A 23,063-nucleotide genomic window follows, 5' to 3' on the forward strand; every position below is an offset into this window, starting at 1 on the left:
ATTCCCATGATCCAAACACCTGCACTGAATTAGTAACCAAAATAATCCTCACTGGGATGAGAGAGCCTTCGTTCCCCACTCTACTACAAACCTTCTACCTGTATCCAAGCCCTGGTTCTCAAAAAATGTGCCTCTGCCGTCCATGATAAAAATGCAACTTATGTTCATTGGCTTAAATTAAAAACTCCAGCCTCTCATTCAGCTTACACAACAGCCAGAAACAAGTGCAAAAAAGTTATCAATGATTCCAAAGCAGACTTCATAAGAATCAAATACAATAAACTTGCCTTCTGGTTCCTTGCTAAGGCTGTTTTAAGTCAAAAATTTTGTCCTTGCATCCTGATGGCACTGTGGTAACCTTGCTAAGCAAAGAAAGGCAAACCTCTTGGCATTAATTTTTTTCATCAATCTCCTGCCTAGATGACCAAAGTAAATCACCTCCCATACTTTGGGCAGATCCTCTACCAAAAGAAACCCAGGTGACTAGATCTGTGCATAGTAGTCCAGATGGCATCTTATATCAAGGCTTATAAAGAGGTATAATAACTGCTTCTCTGGTTGTCTGGGTGTTCTTCAGTAACCAGGTAATCCAGTGACCTGTGTTAGCTGCTTTTGCAATATTCCCTCAAAACTTCATCCTTCATCAATTTTCTGGAGTAGTTTTATCAATATGGTACATAGCTGGTAATATTATCTTCCCAAAATGCACAAGCTTACACTTTTCCATATTAAACTGACATCCATTCTTCTTTGTCCATACTAGCCTGTTTAAATCATCATTGTTGACTATTACTCTAACCAGTTTTGCATCGTAGGCAAACAACTGAATATTTCCCCTCAGATCATTTCTTATATCACTAATGCACAAATAGTAGTGTTCCAAATTCGGAGTCCTGAGGGATGCTGCTAGTCACAGGTCTTCTACTGGAGTCAGGTACTGAATAAACTACTGTTTGATAGCTCTCTATCAACCACCTTCTTATCCATGACAATACAATGACAGCTGAGCTGGATGAAGGTAATGATTACACTGTGATACTGCTGGACTTTGCAAAGGTTTCTCGCAGGATACTGCATGAAATTCTGATAAATTGCAGAAAATTTGGATGGATATGAAGTTGGTGACATGGATAAAGAAGGTGGTTGATAGAGAGCTATCAAACAGTAGTTTATTCAGTACATGACTCCAGTAACAGTAACTTGCCTTTTACAATAAAAAGGCAAGTTACTGAGTAATGACCTACAATTCATCAAACCTCATTGTCCTTCCTTATCTCATCTCATCTTCTTTATAGTATCCTATTTCTGTCTATTCATTTCTGGAATTTCACTTAACCAATTTCTCCAATACCTTCTTTGTCTACCACTCCTTGGATGCTGATCAGTCAGTAATTTGCTATCTTAGTCTTGGAGCCCTCTTTATAGTGGAATTATTTTCCCATCTTTCCACTCCTTTGTGATCAATCAAGAAAAAATGTGGTCAAAGACTGCCAATTCCCTGGCATCTTCTCGTAATGCTTGAGCTAATATACCATCTCATCCCATAGCTGTATTCTTATGAAGGTTGTGTAATGTTCTTTGCACCTCCAGTTCATCTATCTCTATTTACACATCAGCCTTTGCCTCTTTTGTTACTGCAATATCTTCCACCTGAATGATATATCCTTAAAAAGTAATCACTTAGTAATTCAACTATTTCATCTGCTCCAGTTATCTCCATACTATTGGCATTTGTCAAAATTATTCTTCCATAATCATTCTTCCTTTTACCCGCCACATACCAGAAGAACTCTTTGGGATTATTATATTTTGCTTATACAGCTCTTCCTCGCATACACTGATTTTGTCTTCTTTTTCATATTAGTTGTCCTTCAGGTCTGTGCCTTGTACTGTTCATGTATCTGCTGATCACTTTTCAATCTGAATTTCTTCTAATCTTTTGTAGTCCCTGTTTATTGATAGGGGGTTGCTTAAATGTCAAAGCTGTATAACTGAGAGGAGACCTCCACATAGCCTTTAAAGGAATGCGGAGAACCGACCAGGGCTTCTGACCTAATGTCCAATCTCACCTTCTCGTAGTGCACCCTGTTGGGTATCTACTTGGATACTGAAAATAAAAAATGATGGTACAACATGACAAAATTTCATGCCGGCTGGAGCATCGCCCGGTTAAACAAGGTCCCCATTGTTTTCACCAGGGAACCAGGGCGAACAGCGAAAAGTCAGTTACTGGAACAAATCTGAAAACAAACCCCAACTCAACATCACCAGAGTTAAAGATCGGTACTATCAACATAAGAAGCCTGAATGGCAAAGAAATGGAGCTTGCTGAGGAATTAGATAAGTACCAGATCGACATAATAGGGGTCACTGGAACAAAAAAGATAAAAACTGGTGAGATCTTTCTGAACAATAAATACAAAATGTTATATTCAGGCAATGACAATCAAGGAAAAGAAGGAGTAGCCATAGTATTCAACACAAAATACGAGGCTAATCTTCTTGAATGGCAGGCAGTCTCAAGTAGAGTAATGTGGGCAAATATGAGAATGGGGAACTGGACAATGAGACTTATTTGTGCCTATGGTCCCACAGAAGGTTCTACTAAGGTAGAAGTGGAGGAATTTTTTGAGGCTTTAGAAAAAGCAACTGACACAATGAAGAAGGAAAAGCTGGTCCTTGTTGGGGATCTAAATAGCAGAGTAGGAAATGATTGTGAGACATACAAAAATATTTTGGGAAAATTTGGAGAAAAGAGCAAAGCTAATAATAATGGCAAATATCTGTTGGATTTCTGCTTAGGACATGGACTGGTTATTACTAACACCATGTTCCAACATAAAAATGTGCACAAATTCACATGGAGAGAAGAGGCAAGGAATAAGAAAAGTCTCATTGACTATGTTATTGTTGATAGTGATGTTTTCTCCCTGGTGCAGGACACCAGAGTGTATAGAGGATTTGAAATTGGAAGTGATCACTATTTAGTCTTGATCAGGATAAAATTGAATTTCATATTGAAAAGAATAACATGTAAGAAAATTTTAAAACGAATAAAAGTTGAGCAGCTCTCAGATGTGAACTGTAGACTAAAATACACAAAGATTATTGAAGAAAAAATGAAAGAGTTTGAGAACAGGAATCAAACCTTGGAGATTCAGTGGTAAACTCTGAAGAAAATATTGATTGATTCTGCCAGAGAGGCATGTGGTGAGGTTGTCTGCAAGGATAGAAAAATTAGAACTCCATGGTGGACACAGGAAGTTAAAGAGGCAGTGAAGGAAAAGAAGAAAGCATATCAAAGGTTCCTGGCAAATAAGTCAGTTTGTGCTCTTAGAGAATACAGAAACAAATGCAAAAATGCTAAACACTGTGTAAAACTAGCTAAACAAAAGTCATGGGAGGACTTTGGCAAGAATATAGAAAATAAATATCAAGAAGTGGCAAAATATTCTGGAGGTTGTTTAAGAAGCTTAGGAATGGAGGAAAGAGTGCTGTAAAAGGAGTTAGAGATGATAAAGATGACATGAAAACGGTAGAAAAAGATATCCTTGAAGTATGGAGTAATTACTTTGAAAAACTGCTAAATGAAACAAGCAGCGATGACAGCACAGTGGTAAAAAACATTGCCCAGGCATGCAGTCAGGAATACATATCCATACTTGAAGTAGAAAAAGCCATCAAAGGCTTGAAATGTGGAAAGGCAGCAGGAGTAGATGATATTCTACCAGAAATGCTGAAGTATGGTGGCATAAGAGTCTTACAGTGGCTGCACTGCATAGTTCAGAAAGCTTGGACAGAGGGAACGAATTCCCGATGATTTGAGTAGAACTCTCATAGTACCCATATATAAAAAGGGAAATAAAACTGAATGTGAGAATTACAGAGGTATTTCCCTACTGAGTGTTCCTGGCAAGATCTATGCAAGTATACTTGAGAAACGGTTGAGAAGAATTGTGGAAGAAAAGCTTGGTAAAGAACAAGCTGGATTCAGGCCAAATAGAGGTTGTCAGGATCAGATCTTCACTTTACGACAAATAGTCAAGAAAGCATGGGAATATAACAAAGATCTGTATTTAAGTTTTGTCGATTTGGAAAAGGCATAAGACAAGGTGCCAAGAGAGAAGCTATTCAATCCGCTACAGTTATATGGTGTTAATGGGGGCATTATATCAAGCAATACTTAGTCTTTATTTGAGTTGTAAGTCAGCAGTTAGAATTGAAGGAAGTACAGGAAGATGGTTTAATGTTAAATCTGGTGTGAGACAAGGGTGTACCTTATCCCCTCTGTTATTCATTATCTATATGGATCACAGTATGAAGGAAAGTGGTATTAAACATGATATCAAAATTGGAGATGTTAATGTCAGCTCTTTGCTTTATGCGGATGATGTTATGCTTCTAAATAAATCTGCTACAAGTCTGCAAGATTCTCTGACTAAATTGAATAACTGTTATAATAGATATGGTATGAAGGTCAGCAATAAAAAGACAAAGACAATGAAAATAGGCAGAATCATTGAAAATGTCAACTGTGTTGTGAATGGAGAACCTGTGGAACATGTAAAACATTTCAGCTACTTTGGCACGATTTTTAGTGAAGATGGTAAATTAAATATAGAAATAGATAACAGAATCAGCAAAGCTGGTATGGTGGGAAGTCAATTGAATAAATTCATATGGAATAAGAGAGAAATTAGTCGAAACACTAAATTAGCTGTATACAAGACAGTGTTGTTAATATTTATTGAATTTGCCTATATTGGCTGCGCCATTAGTTATTTATAATGTGTATTATAAATAATATTTCATTTACTAACAATTATTTTTATTATTGACTCCGAGTGTCCCTATATGTTATTATATTTGCACAAAGAGTTCACTCCAATTGGTGCAATGACTTTAACTCACTCTTTCAGAATCCAACTAATCATTGACTCAACACCAAGTACAAAATAAACACATTTAATAAAACTTAAAACAATATATATACACTTCTAGTAAAATACATAACTACAAATACAGATTATATGGATCCAAGGCCTTATTAAAAAAATACAAACTTACTCTTAAGACAAAACACTTTTTCTTTACAATCACAAAAAAAATGTTCATAGTCTTATTCTCTTCCTGTTAAGGCTCTTTTCAAGATCCCTTTAAAAATTCTTTTTTACTGCCTCACACAAAACAAAATCAAGTTCCTTCCTACTTGAATATATCTTGGCCAGTTTATAAAAACTTAGTTTCAAGATTTCCTTTTTCTTTACTTATTCCTTCTTGAAACATATTATTTCCACTATTCCTTTTTCGGAATACAATATGAAATTTCCTTTTGACTGCCGCACAAAAAAAATCAAGTTCCTTCCAACTTGAATATTCCTCGGCCAGTGTTCTAAAAACTTTCCGAACGCTCTCTTGTTTACCCTTGTAACTTGGATACGCAACGCTTTTCTTGTCAGCTGTCAATCAAACATCAAGTTCACTCCGGGAGCATGCGCACTTCAACAACGTCAGAAACTACGCATTGTAAAAATATGGCTGACTCGCTGTATCCACCAGCGCTGAAGAAAGTCTTTCATAAACACAAAATTCAACATTTAAAAATACTACAAACTTTCTTATAAATAATACAAATAATCAGTTTAGTAAGTACTTCAATATTTTTACTTCTTTACATGTTACTTCTAATATAACATTTTCATAACGAGCACATCACAAGTGCAGACACTGCGTGTATGAAAACAAAAACTAACAAGCAAAATTAATACGTAAAAATATTCAGAATTTATAATATGATTATTTTTACATCAGTTTCATTTTTCTGTGAAAAAAAATTTTTTTTTAAAAAAAAATTTTTATATTTAACCTACGTCTAAACAAAATTTTAATATTTATTTCTAGATCGTTATATTTTAAGTTCTAATCTAATTATCTAATCATTATGTATATCTTCTGAATCACTAGTTTCAGAATCATCTGACACTAGAGATAATTCTGAACTTTCTTCTTCCAAATTAGTATACTTAAAAATTTCATTTTTATACCTTTCAAACACTTCATTTAAACTATTTGAATGATGTCCTAAATCTATAGAATCATCACTATCAGAATCAGTTTCTACAGGTTTTTGTGATTCTATAAGTTTCTGGGATTCCTTATCCTTACTAACTAAATTTGAGGTATCTTTAACTTCCCTTTTCTTATTTAATCCTATATTTATCAACCTATGAAATTCAGCTATACTTTCATCAATGTTAGAATCAATTTGATTATCATTTTTTCTACATTGTACATCATCTGAAATGTGTGTCTTGGGAATTCTAAAATTTCTTGTATTTTGGTTCACTTTACCAAAGTTTAATTTTTTCTTTCGCTGCATATTTGAATTATGAATATTAGGTCTATTCCCCTTCCTATCATTTAACTTTGAATAAGATTAGATTCACAATTAGTATTAGGAAAACTACATTCATTCTTCAATATTTTATTCATATTATCACCTAAAGTAACTAAATTTTTATTTCCCAAAAAGTACCTTTTTAATCTATCAGAATGTACATTTAAAATTTTACTAGGATTATTGACATCTTGAATTCTAAAATTCACAGGAGAAAAATTGTCTAAAATTCTAAATGGACCTAAGGCTTTCTTTCCTAATTTCCCAACTCTTTTAATACTAGATTTATCATCTAACAATACTAAATCACCTGGTACAAAAGATTTATAATTTCTAAAGCGATTTATATATTGTCTAGTTTTCTGAGCACTTAATTTACTTATCTCACCTACTAGTCTATGAGTAGTGGAAAACTTATCTATTACTAATTCTAAATATTCATTTATATCACTGTATCCTGTATTTGGAATAACTGAAACAAGTTCATTAGGAAAAACTGGGTCAAAACCATATAATGCAAAAGATGGTTTTTCCTTGATAGCAGAATGAAAAGCAGACCTACATGCAAATAATGTTTGAGAGATATGTGTATCCCAATCATTCATTTTGGTGTTTGCCAACTTTGAAAGTATTTGCTTTATGTTTCTATTTAGTCTTTCACAGTGTTCAAACCGGTTTTAACTTATGGATATGAGAGCTGGGTCAGAAATAAAACACTTGACCAAAGACTAGAAACTGCAGATATGAGAGTCCTGAGAAAGATTATAGGCATGAACAGATGGCAGCAATGGCAACATCATATTAAAAACGAGGATATTAGGAAAGAACTTGACATTGTCAATATCCAGGAATGTGTTAGCAGAGCTAATCTCGGGTGGTATGGTCACTTAAACAGAATGGACGAGGAAAGATTAGCAAAAGAAGTGTTCTCTGCCAGGTTGGCAGGAAAAACACCCAGAGGAGGACCAAGATATAGGTGGATTGATACGGTACAAAGTGCCTTAGACGATTGAAATATAAGATCTGATAATGTTGGAGTCGTCTTGACAAGTAACAGACTGATTTGGAGGAAAATTGTAGATAGGAAGTTAGTAATGATGTAAATCATTTTTCATGTAGTACTATCATATCCTGTACACCCCTTGAGGGTACATGGCAGGAATTTGATGATGATGTTTATTGATACAATTCATCTATTTAATTCCCACTTGATTTATCCTCCTGACTCTAGGTATGCAGTCTGCTATTACTTCTCCCAAACACTCCTTTACTGCCTTCCATACACTATCCGCATTCAACCCTTGCAGTTTCTCATGTCATGGCATTGCCCTCAAGCAGTCTCGTGAATTTGTCTTACTTAGCCACTGTGTAATTTTACAAATAATCCTCTTTGAAAATTCTGCATATTTATTCACTTCTCAGGTCAAGACCATGTGATCACTTTCATTAGTTGACAAGTAATGTGGTCATCTTGGTTACAGACATTGCAATGTCTGTGAAATGTACTTGGTGAAAAGTGAGTGGACTTTATTTTGAAAGTGAGAGCAGTGCAAAAGGTAATTATTCCTTAGTAACTGCATAAATTCCATTTCCTTCCTCCCGTGTATCCTTTCTTCCTTTTAGTCTGTGTTTCTGTAGTTAAATTCCCCATTAATTACTCACCCTCTACTCATAGAGCTTATCTGCCAATACAAACTGTCGACATCGTGTTTTGCATCCCCTGGGCTAGCAATAACCAACGATATATTTGTTCTGCTGGCCTTTATCTCATGTGGCCGTAAATGCACTTAAAAGTCTCATTTGAACCTGGTTTGTTACCAGTGGTACTAATTTAGGCAGTTTTTATGCATTCTCATGCTCACTTACTTCATCAAAATCTGTAGACTCACAACAGTTTCTTCCCTTTGGACTCCCCCAGTAGCTCTAATTTTCCTGATTTTTTTACCTCCAATCTCAGTTCATTCAACAGCACTTTTTTTCAAACTGAACATCAAATCCATTCAAGTAAAACCATCCACTTTGTATAAGTCTTTTCGTCTGCCAAACTTATTTCACAAAATCCACATCAGTCCTCTTTTCAACTCATCGTTGTTATTCATTGCAGTAGACTCACTATCTTTACTCTCTCACTCTTTACTTTTACCATTTTTATTAATTCATGTCCTCCCTCATATTATACTTGTCTTCTTTCAAATCATTAATTCCTTCCAAAAGAAACAACTTCCACTTTGTTCTTCTACATTCTAATAGTCTTGCTAACATAATCAATCTTTGCACCCAGGAAGCACGATTTCATCATGTTCTCGTTGAGCATTTTATCTTTTTTTCTCACTTCTTTTTCTTTCTTTCTATTGTGAGAAGTATCACTCACCAGATGTTTCTGCATTCACTGAAGTTTATGCTCTATCCTATCATCCTGTGAAGGACTTGTGTAAGCATACTTCTTTCTCATTATGGCTAACTTTTTATTCTTCACATCTTTTATGCAGCTATTCTTTTGGTCATCACTTTTACCTCCTAATTCTGTCACTTTTACTCTCTGCTTCCTGTTATCTGCCATTCTGCTGACATTTTCATGCACATTTGCTGTTACGTCTACCACTTCATCTTGACCTGACATTTGCTTTCATTTTCAGCACACGTTTTCAGACGTTGCACTTCACAAAGTCCTTCAGGTTGAATTTCTTGAACAAGGATACTTTGGGTGCCATTGTTCTACTTTGCATTAGTGCCATGTGCAATGCTATGAAATTAACCATACAAAATAACTTATATTTAAAGAAAAAAGAACAACCTAAAATTAACAAAATCACAATACAATATACTTCTAATTCAATTTTATAACTAATATTGCTTTAAAAAAAATAAACACAAAGATATATCATAGAGATTACCTCCCCCTCTCAGTAACTTAGTCCACAATTTTGTTCAAGTTTCCTCTTGCAGATACTGCCCTTCAGTCTCGAGCTTTGGCACTATAATGCTATCAGATGGGATGACCTCTAGAACTTCTATTCTTCCTTTCTGAGGTTGACTTTCTTTCACTCTTAACCAAACACTTGCTCTGATCTGGTCACAGAAATTATCTTCACTAGCATATGAAGGCTTTCATTTCTCCATTCAGCCCAAAATTCTCATCCATTTTCAAATCCTTGGTTCAACAAAGTATACCAAAGCTTACTGTAAGATGACTTGAAACAAGAACCCCCTTCTTCATACTTGGGTTATGCTGAAGCATGCAATAAATGCTAAACACCACCAGCAAATTAAAATATGACTTCATAAGGGCCATTTGGACAGGTAAGAAAACTTGCCTTCTGTACAAATTGGAAGGCATGCTTTCTGATTTTTTGCAAAAGCCACTGGACACAAGTTCTGCTCACTTTCTCTTCCTCTCTTATTATTCAAATGGTGCCACTGTGAGAGCACCTAAAGATAAAGCTGACATCCCTCTTCCAAATGGATGATCTTGCATAGATGAAACACATACCAGAAACTGAACACCTTGCACCTCCTGTGGTTTTACAGCAAAAAGACATCAGAAAAACAAAACTATTTACACTAAAATTCTATTTGTTCTGATGGTATCTCTCCAGTTTTACTCAATTGTGCTTCAAAGCTAACATGTGTCCTGTATCATCTCTACAATATCTCTACTCAACTGTCACTTATCCCAAAGCATGGATACAAGTATGTGTTCAACCTATTCCAAAAAAGATAAATCTGCCATCAAACTTCTACCTATTGCTTTCAGCTATGTACTTTCCAGAATAATGGAGAAATCATCAACAGGAAGTTTCTCCAACATAGCATATATTACCCACCACTGGGCATGTGCCATGGAAGCATTCTGAAAAACATGCTGTCACATTTGACATTTTCATAGCTTTTGATAATATCTGGCATAAAGGCCTGTTTACTTAAATTGCAAATAATTCCAGTATCACCACACAGGATCAGATCTCTTTCTCCTTGGACTGACATTTACCTCTTACCTTTTCAGGCATAAACATTGCCGTTCTCTGATCTTCCAGCAACCCTGCATAATTGGGTACCTATCTTTCAGGTCATTCACTGTATATCAGGTTGGAATTCAGTTTGCATATTATCATACAGTTGCCCATGTTTATAATGAGCATACTATACAGATATACTGTGCAAATTTTGATGACTATGCAAACATTCTTGATTGCTTGTAGTTCCAAGAATACCCAATTCTTGGACAAAAATGAAAGGAGTGACTTTTATGACCACCTGCATTAGATTATGGGCTGGTTTATAACCTAATCTTGCCCTTAGAAACTATCCACACTATTCCTAGCTCTCTAGTGGCTAGCCTGTGCCCCCCCCCCCCCCAATACTTTATCCAAACACTGCTATGGCTGTAAACTCAGTTAAAAATTAACCCACTATCAGAAACATGTCTACTAAAAGAAAGTAGACAAACTTTTCAGTTTGCAAAAAAGTCAAATTACTCATGTTAGAATGTGGTGTAAAAAGTTTCCTCTGTCCTCTTCAACAGTATTGATTGCAGAAGAATAAAGATATTTACTTATCAGCACTAGGGTTTTAGGAATTCTTCAGAAGAACAAACCAATTCTAAAATAAGAATTGGAAATTATCAAAGAAAAATCCTTACTAAATGGATATAATCCAATAACAACCCAAAAAAAATTAATCAACCCAGACAAGAAGCCCACATGACTCCTTTTCCATATATTAAAGGCATCTCTGAATGTGTGGCAAAAATTATGAGAAAATATCAACTCATTGCTACCTACCAATCCATCAACCAAATTCGCAACTTTCTGCCTTCTCCAAAAGACAAACTCTTACCAATCATGCTGCCTGGCATATATCAAGTACCATGTTCATGTAGCTTGTCTTACTATTGGCAAACAGGAATATCTATAAATAAACCTATCTCTGAACATCAAGACCACATCCACCTAATCAACCCTCACAAATTGGGCTTTGCACAACGTAGAATCGAAAATGCCAAGTTATTACATAGATCCACATATAAAAATGAATGGTTATATAAAGAAAGTGCTGAAGTCTTAGACCTAATCTTAATCAAAATGATTGTCTCACTATTCCAAAAGTTTGGGAAATTATTATCCTCAATTGTATTCAATAATTTATCTGCTATAATTTAATTTAAGTAATTTTAATTTCAGTCCATCAGTTTTTAATCCATGAACACATGACTGTATATGAAGAGGGATTCCAATTTAAGCATACGCACTACTGTTTTTTGAATTCCAATTCCTGCTGTTGTTCATTAATTGTACTGATGATGTCTTATGATACATAAGACAAAATATTTACATAATAAAAAAAGTTATTTACTGTAGTATATGTGTTATTCTATAGTTATGGATACCCTGCAAGTTTCACTTTAAAAAAAATGGTGAGTAATGGTTAACAAATTAGGAACTTTTGTTGATCCCGTGGTGCTCATTATAACCAAGTTCAACTATATACCTGAATGTATATTATAAAGAGAGTAGGAATTCCATATAGGAATTTGAAAAACCATGCCGTGCTATATTCTTCAAGATCAGCTTTACTGCCACCAAAATGTAGTTTTGTCTTTTCTCTCACAAAAGGAATTTCAGATGATGCTCACCCTTAATAATTCCAGTATCACCACACAGGATCAGATCTCTTTCTCTTTGGACTGACATTTACTTCTTGCCTTTTCAGGCATAAACATGCAACTTCATTAGTATTCTCAGCGCCTCTAGAAAACTAGGCATTGTTTTTTTCGCTCAAGATGCTACTTTTCACCTAATCAAACTACATATCCCAAATCTGTCCATCCTTAGGATACTGTTAACATGTTTGGGGTGGTGCACCTAAAAACCTCACTAAAAATTCCCGGTAATGTCCAGAGGAGAGCAATTTGACTCCTAGATGATCCTTCCCTCATTGACTCACTTCAATCTCTGTCTCACAGATGCACTGTGTCATATCTGTCTTTTCTACAGTTACTTCCATGGACACTTCAACTGGAAACCATCTTTCCTCCACTTTCTGTTGGACCTGTTAAAATAGGAGCTGCTGCTGCTACTGTCCAGCATCTCTTTACAGTAAACTGCAAACACACTGAATCTGCTTCTCCTTTTCCTATATTCTGTTTACCTCTGTTCTCTAGAACAGCCTTCCCATAAAGTGTTTCTCACCTGTATCCCACACATGGCACTGAAGTGCTATGTTACAGGTTCTTCTATATAGGTTTGATAAGAGAAAACAAGCTAAATTGATAAATTGATTCATATAACAAATTCATATCCTGTATGGATAGAAAAAAAAAAAGTAGGACCTCCATTCTCAAATAAGTATGGATATTTTATTTTTAGGAATTTGGGTTCTGTCGTGTTTAGCATTATTAAATATTATGTTTCTATAATATAGAGTGAAAATTTGGTTAATTTTCATATACTCAAGAAATTTTTTCTTTTTCTCCCAGGAAATGTTGAAAGATGAAGTACGTACTTTAACGTATAGGAATTCCATGTATCACAATAAACATCTATTCAGAGGAAAAGTGGTTCTTGATATTGGATGTGGAACAGGAATTTTATGCATGTTTGCTGCTAAAGCAGGAGCTTCAAAAGTCATTGGGGTAAATATGTAGTTGAATACAGTAAAAGTTTCTGTATTGACAAAGGTTATATATAACCTTTTATATAAAAATATAAGAATTGTAATGAATATATAGAAAGAATTCCTTTGAGTTTAAAAAAAAAATAGTTGTATTCCATATGATTTTCATCTAAAATTACTCGCAAACAATTGGCCAATATAATTTATAAAGAGAAAAAAATTTTAAAATAAGGATTTAACTGATACAGAATAATAAGCTAATTTTATAAAATATCCTGTCACTAATTTTTGTTTAAATAATTGTAATACAAACTGAAAAGATATAAAGAGGAATATTTTAGACTTGCATGTTGTTGAGAACTTCTATAAAGAAAAACTTAAGACTGGAAGACTCATTTGCTCTTGTAGTTTAAATTTGTTTAGTTTACAAGTAAAATGGCAGTGAATTTCATTTACTATAAAACCTTAGGAAAGAAGGAACTACTTGAATTTTAACTTGTAAGAAATGCTTAATTTGAGTAGAGAATAAATTAAATAGATCAAAAGTAAATAATAATGGATATCTGAAACATAAGACATGATAAAACCAACATAAAAATTTAAAGAGCTGTCAAGTCGAAAATTAATTGGAGAGAAATAATGGATTATGACCAGGAAAGGATAAAGATAAGTGATTTTAGAAACTTGGACATTCCACATAGCTATGTAGAATGTAAGAAGTATAATACAAAGGAATTGTAATTACTAAAACAACTAAAAATTAATAGTTAATATATCATTCATAGCAGAGTAGGCAACGTATCATGCTTCAAGTTCGAGACCATCTTAAATGACAATAAATGGAAAATAAAGTGCAAAAGTACACTTTTGTGAATGATTAAATTATAATAGTTAAATGAAAAATCAAATAGAAACTACTTAAATATTATATTATAGGGGTGTCCCCTGAAGAAGGTAGAAAAGATGATTCTGAACAATTTTATGAGGAATTACTAAAAACGACTCTATATTGAGTGCAGGACACTTCAGTGCTGGAGTTGAAAATAATCCAATCTTAAACATAACAGGTAGATATGGAGAAATTTGCATAAATAATAATGGTCAAGAATCAAGAACTGTGAAGCTTTTGCAATTTCAATAATTTAAATATAACTAATACTTTATTTATTTAAGAAAATTATATAAATAAATATACTTGGAATAGCAGAAAAATGAGATCTATAATTGACTATCATTACTAATCATAAACTAGTTTCACATATAAGAGATGTACATGTTTATAGAGAAAATGAAATCTTTTGGTTATATAGTAGTTTTTAGAATAGAAATGCAAACAAAATGGAAAAAAGAAACAAACAAACAAAAAAAAAACAGAAATAAAACTAATATTTGTTCTATTTCTGTTTCTATAACGAGTGTATCTATTTCAAGAAAAAGAAAGCATTAGAATATTATCAATTGCGATTAATAGTTTGCCTGAAAGCAAAATTAATGAAGATATAGAAGAACAGAAAACTTTAATAGAGATATGAAAAGTTTTTTACCTTGGGTATAATATATGTTAAAGATACCAAGTAATTTTATAACCTTGGTTTTAATCCTTTTCCCCAAGTAAGTCAAGTTTGCGTCTGAACGTAGTTCAAGACTTATGGTGGTGGTGCAACACCAAGGCAACTCGTGGTAAATACTAAGGAAAGTGATCAGAACTCAATCCATCTTTACCAAGAGTTGCCTTGGTGTTGCACCACCACCATAAGTCTTGAACTACGTTCAGGCGCAAACTTGACTTACTTGTCTGTTTGCTTACTTGGGAAAAAGGATTAAAACCAAGGTTATAAAATTACTTGGTATCTTTAACATATATTATACCCAAGGTAAAAAACTTTTCACATCTTTCTCTCATCCGGAGATTCTTAATAAGGTCAAAGCACCTTGTGGCAACTTGCATAGGTAAAATTGATAAGCTCTGTATTACTTAAACCTTGGCATTTCAGGACCTGCCTACTCACTGATGAGACCTCAATAAAGGTTGAGACCAGTCTGGGTAGTGACCCCCACCCATAATGTATAACATCATACATCTCCTAGGAGATGTGTTTTACATTTATGGGAAATACTAAGGAAAGTGATCAGAACTTAATCCATCTTAACCACGAGTTGCGTTGGTGTTGCACCACCACCACCATAAGTCTTGAACTATGTTCATGTGCAAACTTGACTTACTTGTCCGTTTGCTTACTTGGGAAAAAGGATTAAAACCAAGGTTATAAAATTACTTGGTATCTTTAACATTTAATAGAGATAATTTGAGACATCCTCTGAAGATCTTTGAAAGAAAAGTAAAATATTAAATAGAAAAACATTAAAAATTTGGAACAAAGATATAGAAAATTCAATTTAAAAAAAAAGAAAAGAATAATTAGCATGCATATCATTCCTTTGAAAACAATGGAAACAGAATAAATATAGCTAAATCCGTAGAGAAGAAAACTTTCCAAGATTCTTGGGATGGATTTATTAATAAGAGAAGTTTATATGGTAGATAAGAAATATACAAAATATTAAGGAAATTAAATAATGAAGAAATAGATACCGTACGGATTGATATAACAAACAATGAATAGAACATATAAATTTATGGTGTGATCGAAATTTCTTATTAGAATGTAATAAAAAAATCAGTAGAGATATAGAATCAATTAGATTGGAAGAACTAAAAGGAGCAGTAAAGGTTTCAAAAAAATAGAAAATCAACTAGATTAGATGGCATAAATTCTTTTCATCAAGAATTAGGGAGATGCCTACTAATTCTTGATGGGGAGTGAAGAAGAAAAAAAAAATAAAGGCATTTATTAAACAAAATATTTTTATTATTACACGAAAGCTCTATGTCATGCTCATATACTAATGATGCTGTGTATGGAGTATGTCAGTATAGTCTGGCAGGTAAATATCTATAGGATGCTTTTAAACTGTGAAAGGCAGGTATGTGTGGAGCAGGGAGCGGTATCTTTGGAAGTATGGAGAATATTTACAAAGATTCTTAAAGTTAATAACTGTTAGAGCAAATGTAAAGTTCATCAGTGGTTTAAAGCTAATATTATATCTAAAAAAAAAAAGGAAATATAGATGACTGGAAATTATAGAGAAATAAGCTTATTAAATACAGGTTACAAAATCATAGTGAAATTTTGAATAAAATAATTGAAATTGCTAACAATCTACTTTAAGAAGGTTTTAGATATGGAAGATCATCTATGGAAAATGTTTATCTTAAAACCGATTATTAAAAAAAAAGGACAATTTAACATGGAGATGCATTTAGCTTTCTTTAATGGATTATGAGAAAACTTTTGATTAGAACATAGAGAAAAAATATGCTGCCAAGATAGTTACAATTAGATAATAAATTAACAGAAGAGATTGAAATTAATCAAGATGTAGTTTATCTGCAACTCTATTCAAAATATATGTTGATCAAATTATAAAAATATGGAAAACAATAGTAAAACAAGGTATCCAGTTAACAGGAAGAACTTATCTATACAATGCTGTATGCAGATCAGATTATATTACAGGATAATGAAAATGACCTACAAAATTCAGTTTGTGAATTAAATAAGATAATCTAACAAGATTTCACAAAAGAAAATAAAAATGATATTTAAAGCAAAGATCATATTAGATCAAATATAGTCATAGAAGAAATAATACAACAGGTGACACAGTTTAATTATTTAAGTTGCATAATAACATCTAAAAGACAAAGATACACATGAAAAAAAAAATCAGAAAATCTGTAGAACAATTAAAAATTCATTGAATAAAAAAAAAAAATGAGAAACCCACTTGATTTTTAGGTAATTCACTAGGAGTGGATTTACATTAACTTAATAAATAACCAGGTTTTAACTTATAGGCATTTTTTATTAACTTTAGATGTATTTCTCTGACATATTTTGCTGTCTTTAAAGCTGACAGCATCTTCATAAAGTTACTTAACATAAATAAAAAACAAAAAAAAGTTTCCGAAAAATTTAATCAGAGGATCATTAGGCATGTTATGTGCAGTCTCTCTCTACACTGTTGTGTAAACTCTGTACTTGCTAGCATAGGTGAGTTCTTGAATTCTACACATGTTAATTAATGATTTCCAAATGGTAAAGATCATATACTTGGTAGAAAAATTTTCCTTTCCAAGTAAAGAATGAGGATTTAAGGCAACGATGATGGAGATATGTGTGATGCCAGGAGGAAAGAAATAGGAATCTTAAAGGATCTCTATTGATTCTTTTACAGATAGAGATATTTGTAAACAGTGTAGCTATGGCTAAACTAGCTAATCTATCTGATGGGAATAATATGTATGTTTGAAAGTTTATCTACAAAATGCATTGATTTTTTTCAAGTAGGAGTTGATGTCTGATATAAGGCTTGAGCAGGTTTGATGGATATTTAGAAACTATGTAGGAGGGCTTCTCTCATCCACTATTGGACAGAGGGGAGATGTCTGGAGCTGTGAATTGGATGACATATGCCAACATATATATAATCTTTCAGCTAGTGGTGATGGAGAGAAGACTCACTCCTCGAATCTCGTGACTGATTGTGGGATAACCTTTGTGTTCTATCATTTATCAGTTTTTAATTCCATATATCTCCTCTTTCTGTTTAAGAGCTCATTCTTTCTAGAAGTGTACACAGTGCTCTGCTAATATTCCACTTCATATAATGAACCAAAATAAAAATTGCTTCTGTAATATTTCATTGCCACTTTTCTGCTGATATTAATTTCATTATTAAATGGAGAGGGAAGGAAATATCCTATCTAATTATTATTACGGGCAACTCCAAGCAATCGACAGACTCATCGAGGGAGGCCCTAACATCGTGTCAAGAACAACTATTCGACATTCACACAATATCTATCATACCTTGCCTTGAATTCATGCACGGTCATAGCACCCACAACAGACTCTGGCAGCTTATTCCACTCATTCACCACTCTCCAAGTAAAAAACCTAGCTCTAACACCCTTGCTAACCACATTCTTGCCCAGCTTCCATGTATGGCCCCTAGTCCTCCCACCACCAGTCCTGTTATCAAAAATATCTTCTGGATTAATCTTATAGAAACCCTTCAGTAATTTGAATGTCTCAATCATATCACCCCTTTTCTGCCTATCGACCAAATTTTGCAACCCACAAATCTTCAACCTGTTCTCATAAGGTTCATTCCACAGACCTGCTATCATCTTGGTCACTTGTCTCTGGATCCTCTCCACCTCCTCCCCATCAAGAAGAAACTTTGGCACCCATATCTGGTATTCTAGTGTAGTAGTCTAGATGGGGTCTTATCAAGGCTCGATACAGAGGAACAGTAACTTGTTTGTCTCTGCGTGTTATTGCTAGAGATAGAGAGAGAATTATGGGTAGGGATAAAAAGTTATTTTGGTTTCTTTTTTTTTTTTTTTTTTTTTTTTTTTTACTAGGTTTATGAAATAATAATGGAATCAGCAAATACATAAGTGCAATTTACTAGCAATAGCAATTTGTGTGGTACATTTATTTGAATACTGCATTGCATAGCAGCAGACTGGAAGAGGAGTAAGATGTATAAAAGCTTAAGAATATCAGGTACTCCATTTATAGAAAATTGATGTGTGAAATAAGAGTGCCATCACATGGATTGCAGAAACATTGATGAATGTCAAATCAATCATGGGTAAGTAAATTTCAAAACCTCTGACATTTGGTTATCCAGATCATATGCTTATACAGAATAGTAAAGATCATATTCAATAAAATGTCAACGGTTGCTCCCAAGTGGTGCCATTGCCATGATCATAGCTTTTCTCCTAGAAATTAGAATTTTTTTTATGAAAAAGTCAACATTTTTGAGTTTTTATTATCTGACTTATTTTTTTTTAAATTTACCACTCCAAACTTTTGGCCTTCCAATAATTTAAAAAAAAATCATCTTTGTATTGCATAAAATTTATTGGGAAAGGCATGTAGAATAAGAAAAACAGTTGGAATAAATTAATTTATTCCTTTAATATTAAAACATTCTGAATGTATTATTATCAGTAAGCAACAATGTTTATTTATGAATATAATTGGATACAACAGAATCAAAGTTATCCTTAGCAGAATAGACTATAATGGCATTCATTAAAACAAACTTACTTGTGTAATTTGCTTTAAAATTTTTTCATTGATTTGTCTATTGATTTCACTCTGATGCATCATAAAAATTGTGCTACACAGTAAATTCAATCCTTTAAGGAATGCAAGATTGTAATAATTAATGAATTGTTACAGATTATAGTCACCAGTATTAATGTAGAAGTCAGATTTAATGGGATTTTGTACACATCATTAAATTTTCAGGTATGTTTTTCCATCTTTACTTCTAAGGTACTTCTTAGTACCTTAGAAGAATAAAACCTGCCTGAAGTTAAAACAAAATTTTAACTCTTCAGGCAGGGAGGACAACAAACACCAAGAGGGAATAGCACTTATATTAAAACCAAAGGCTCAAAACTCTATTGTCTTACAATTCTATCTCACCTAGGATAATTAAAGCAAGGTTTAAAACATTAATTGGATCACTGACTATTATTCAAGTGTACACTTGCCAACTTCAACATCATCAGAAGAAGACATTGAGGAGTTCTATACAGATCTGCAAAAAGCAGTACAGGACGCATCAAGTCAGGGCCTCCTGATTGTAATGGGAGACTTAATGCAAAAGTAGGCAAAGAATGAGATACCTGGCCAAGCGTAATCGGAGTGTTTGGGTAAACAACCAAAACCCCAAAGAAAATGGACAATGATATCACCAGATAGACAAACCAAGAATATGATAAACTGTATTATTGTAAACCAAAGATGGAAATCAAGTATCCTAAATTGCAGAACCTTTGCTGCAAACTGTGGATCAGACCATAAGCTAGTACTAGCAAACGTAAGAATAAGTTAAAATCTGAAAGCACTTCTAGAGCCAAAAGGAGACAAAGTGAATAAACAACAAGACAGTAATATTCTAAGAAAATATTAATTAGAACTACATGAAAACCTGAAGGAACTATCAAAACAATATAAACATTGAAGAACATTGGTGCAAATTAAAGGAAATAATATTAAAATCATCAGAAAATACAATAGGTTACACAGAAAGAGAAAGTAAAAAGAATTGGATCTCGAATGAAGCAAAAAGGTTAAGCGACCAAAGGAAAAGCATGAAATTAAAACAGAACTATAACAGAAATGAATATAATAGATTAACGAGAGAAATTAGAAAACTAATTAAAAGAGACAAAAATAACTGGTCAGATTGCAGAGAAGCTATCAAAAGAAAATAACCTCCATGGATTGTATAATCAAATTAGTAAGACACAGACAACAAAAATGATATAATCAAAAACAAAGAGGGACAACTTTGAAATAAAACAAAAAAAGAATGGCAGGTGGGAAGAATACTTTAGAGACTTATATAATAAAAACAGCTCTCAGGATATTATTATTCCAGCCACTGAAATGGAAGAGGAAACAAATATCTTTATGAAAGAAATAATAGCACACGGCATAGATAAACTTAAAACTAGGAAAGCACCTGGTATTGATCAAATACACACAGAATTCTTAAAAGCAGGAAAGGAACAACTTTTGGAGCCATTAAAAACATTTGAAGGGATCTACAAAAATGAAGTAATACCTACTGATTGGACCAAATCAGTTATAACTCTGATATGCAAAAAAAAAAGAAGATAAAACAGAATGCAATAATTACAGAGGCATTAACCTCTTCAGTATTCCAAATAAGGTTTTTACTAAACTACCCCAAAACAAATTAAGCCATATATAGACAAGAACAAGTTCTTGTTCTTGTCTATATTAATGACTTGTTCTTGTCTATATATATTAACGATTATTCTTGTCTATATAACTTGTCTATATTATTATAAGAACATTAGGACAAGAACAAGCAGGTCTCAGACCAGGACAAAGCACAATCGATCAATTATCCACCTTAGACATCTAATAGAAAAGATGCTAGAGTGCAACCAAAGTTGCTATATAAATTTCATAGACTTTGTCAGGCATTTGATTAAATCCATAGAAGAGAACTATGGGAAACCATATAAGAATTTGAAATTCCCAACAAAACTATAAGAATAATAAAGAATCCCATACAAGAAATCTGAAGGTGCAGTGCAGGTGGAGGACAGACACCTTAACCAACTGGTTCCACACAGAGAGTGAGTAAGACAGGATTGCAGTCTGCCACTGGACCTGTTCAATCTTACACTGGAAGAAGCAACCAGCATGGCCTTAAACAAAGAAGACTCTGGAATCAAAATATATAGGGCAAATATCCATCCATTTTCAAGGCCCACCTTTCCTAATTGGGTTGTGTGTGTGTGGGGGGGGGGGCAGCAGCTGCAAGAGGGACTTTCAATGGTTGCGATCCTCTGCCACCAAGCTCATGTTCTAGTGGGACTCCCAGACATGTCTACCCAAGGTTTTGGATACAATCTATCCAGCGAGTCCTCGGCCTTCTGCGTGGCCTCCCACCTTCTGGCTTGGCAAAGAACGCCTGCTGGGGAAGCCTCTCTTGTGGCATTCTGACCAGGTGCCCGTACCACGTAACTGTGATCTCTTAACACGGAGAAGCAATGGTTGGGTATTGAGGGTTTCCTGAATTGCAGAGCTTCTGAAATTCAGGAAACTCTTCTTGAAGACTGGTATTGTTATGCCTGTCTGCCACTGCTTTCGTGCTTGCCCAGATCTCCAAGCAGCCTGACAAACTCGAGTCAGCCAGAGAACATTGTCTCGATTTAAGGCTTTTAGCATTTCGGGCCGAATTTCATCATCACCAGCAGCCCTACCCGAATTTAGCAATTTTATTGCTAAGTGGACCTCTTCTGCTGTGAGACTAGTCATCGCCCCGATCTGCACCTCTTGGATGTCCACAGCTGCCGGGCCATCTGGGTTAAGAAGGCTCTCAAAGTATTCCCTCAATCTGTGGAGGATATCCTTCTCGGTTGTTAAAAGTGCACCATTAGAGGCCTTAATTGCCCTCTGTGCATGATTTCCTCCCTCGAAGGCAGCAGATGGTCTGCCAGAATACCTTGTTTGTATTTGCATAGGATGAGTCTAATCTTTCTCCAAAGGATTCCCAAGCCTTCTAATTTGCTGTCTTTACTGCCTCAGCAGCAGCTTTTTCGTGCCTCAGTGTACCAGAAACACATCTCAGGTGACCTGACCCTAAGCCATGTTAGGTAGGCCTCCATTTTTGCCCGGACAGCTTTTTGAACCTCTTGGTTCCACCGAGGTGTCCATTTCTCACTGCCTGTCGCCACGGCAAGCCAATTTCTGCCACAGCATGAGAGTGCAGAGGCAGTGACAGCTGTTCTGAACAGCTCCCACTCTTCCTCAACATCTGCAGTATGTCTGGGAATCTCTTTGAACCTGGAGGAGATGTTATCTGTAAATTTCTTTCTCATAGCGTCATTTTCCAATGCCTCCCATTTCACGTGGTATAGCTGTTTAGGTCTACCATCGTTGATGGTAGCATTTAGTTTCTGTAGTCGTGGAGTGCAGACAACAAGGTGGTGGTCAGTTGACAATTCTGCCCCTCTCCTCACACGAATGTCTAGCACTGAGGAAAATAGGTCTGCTGAAACTATAAAGAAGTCAATCAGAGACCTTTGTCCAAGTGTATTCCTGTACCAGGTATACTTATGGACTTCTCTGTGCTGGAAGAAGGTATTCATTATGGACAAGCTGTTTGCTCAGCAGAAGTCCAATAATTTCAACCCATTCGCATTAAGGTCAGGGTCTCCGTTCCTCCCTACCACACCCCTCCATGTCTAGTCATCTGTTCCAACATGTGCATTGAAGTCACCCATTAGCAGGACTGATTCCATGTCGACACCCTGTCAAAAGCAGCATCCACTTCTTCTTAGAAGGCAGAGTATTCTGACTCCAGATTAGTTGCATAGGCTTGCACCACAGCCAAGTTGCCGTTTTTTATCTGGGGCCTTATC

At 34.5% G+C, this 23,063-nt stretch overlaps 1 protein-coding gene across 4 annotated transcripts in view; it reads left to right on the plus strand.

The window, feature by feature from the left end:
• The window catches only part of Art1 (arginine methyltransferase 1), a 181,488-nt gene that overhangs the window by 45,882 nt on the left and 112,543 nt on the right, over positions 1–23,063 (plus strand). For all 4 annotated transcript variants that reach the window (XM_090414717.1, XM_090414715.1, XM_090414714.1 and 1 more), the window contains one exon: positions 12,873–13,028. In XM_090414717.1, the coding sequence (XP_090270843.1) occupies positions 12,873–13,028 (156 nt within the window). The remainder of the gene's footprint in view (positions 1–12,872; positions 13,029–23,063) is intronic.

The sequence above is a fragment of the Typopeltis vanoorti genome, chromosome 25 (assembly GCF_054136105.1).
Source record: "Typopeltis vanoorti isolate ZY-2024b chromosome 25, IOZ_Tvanoo_1.0, whole genome shotgun sequence".
In the NCBI taxonomy this organism is placed as follows: domain Eukaryota; kingdom Metazoa; phylum Arthropoda; class Arachnida; order Uropygi; family Thelyphonidae; genus Typopeltis; species Typopeltis vanoorti.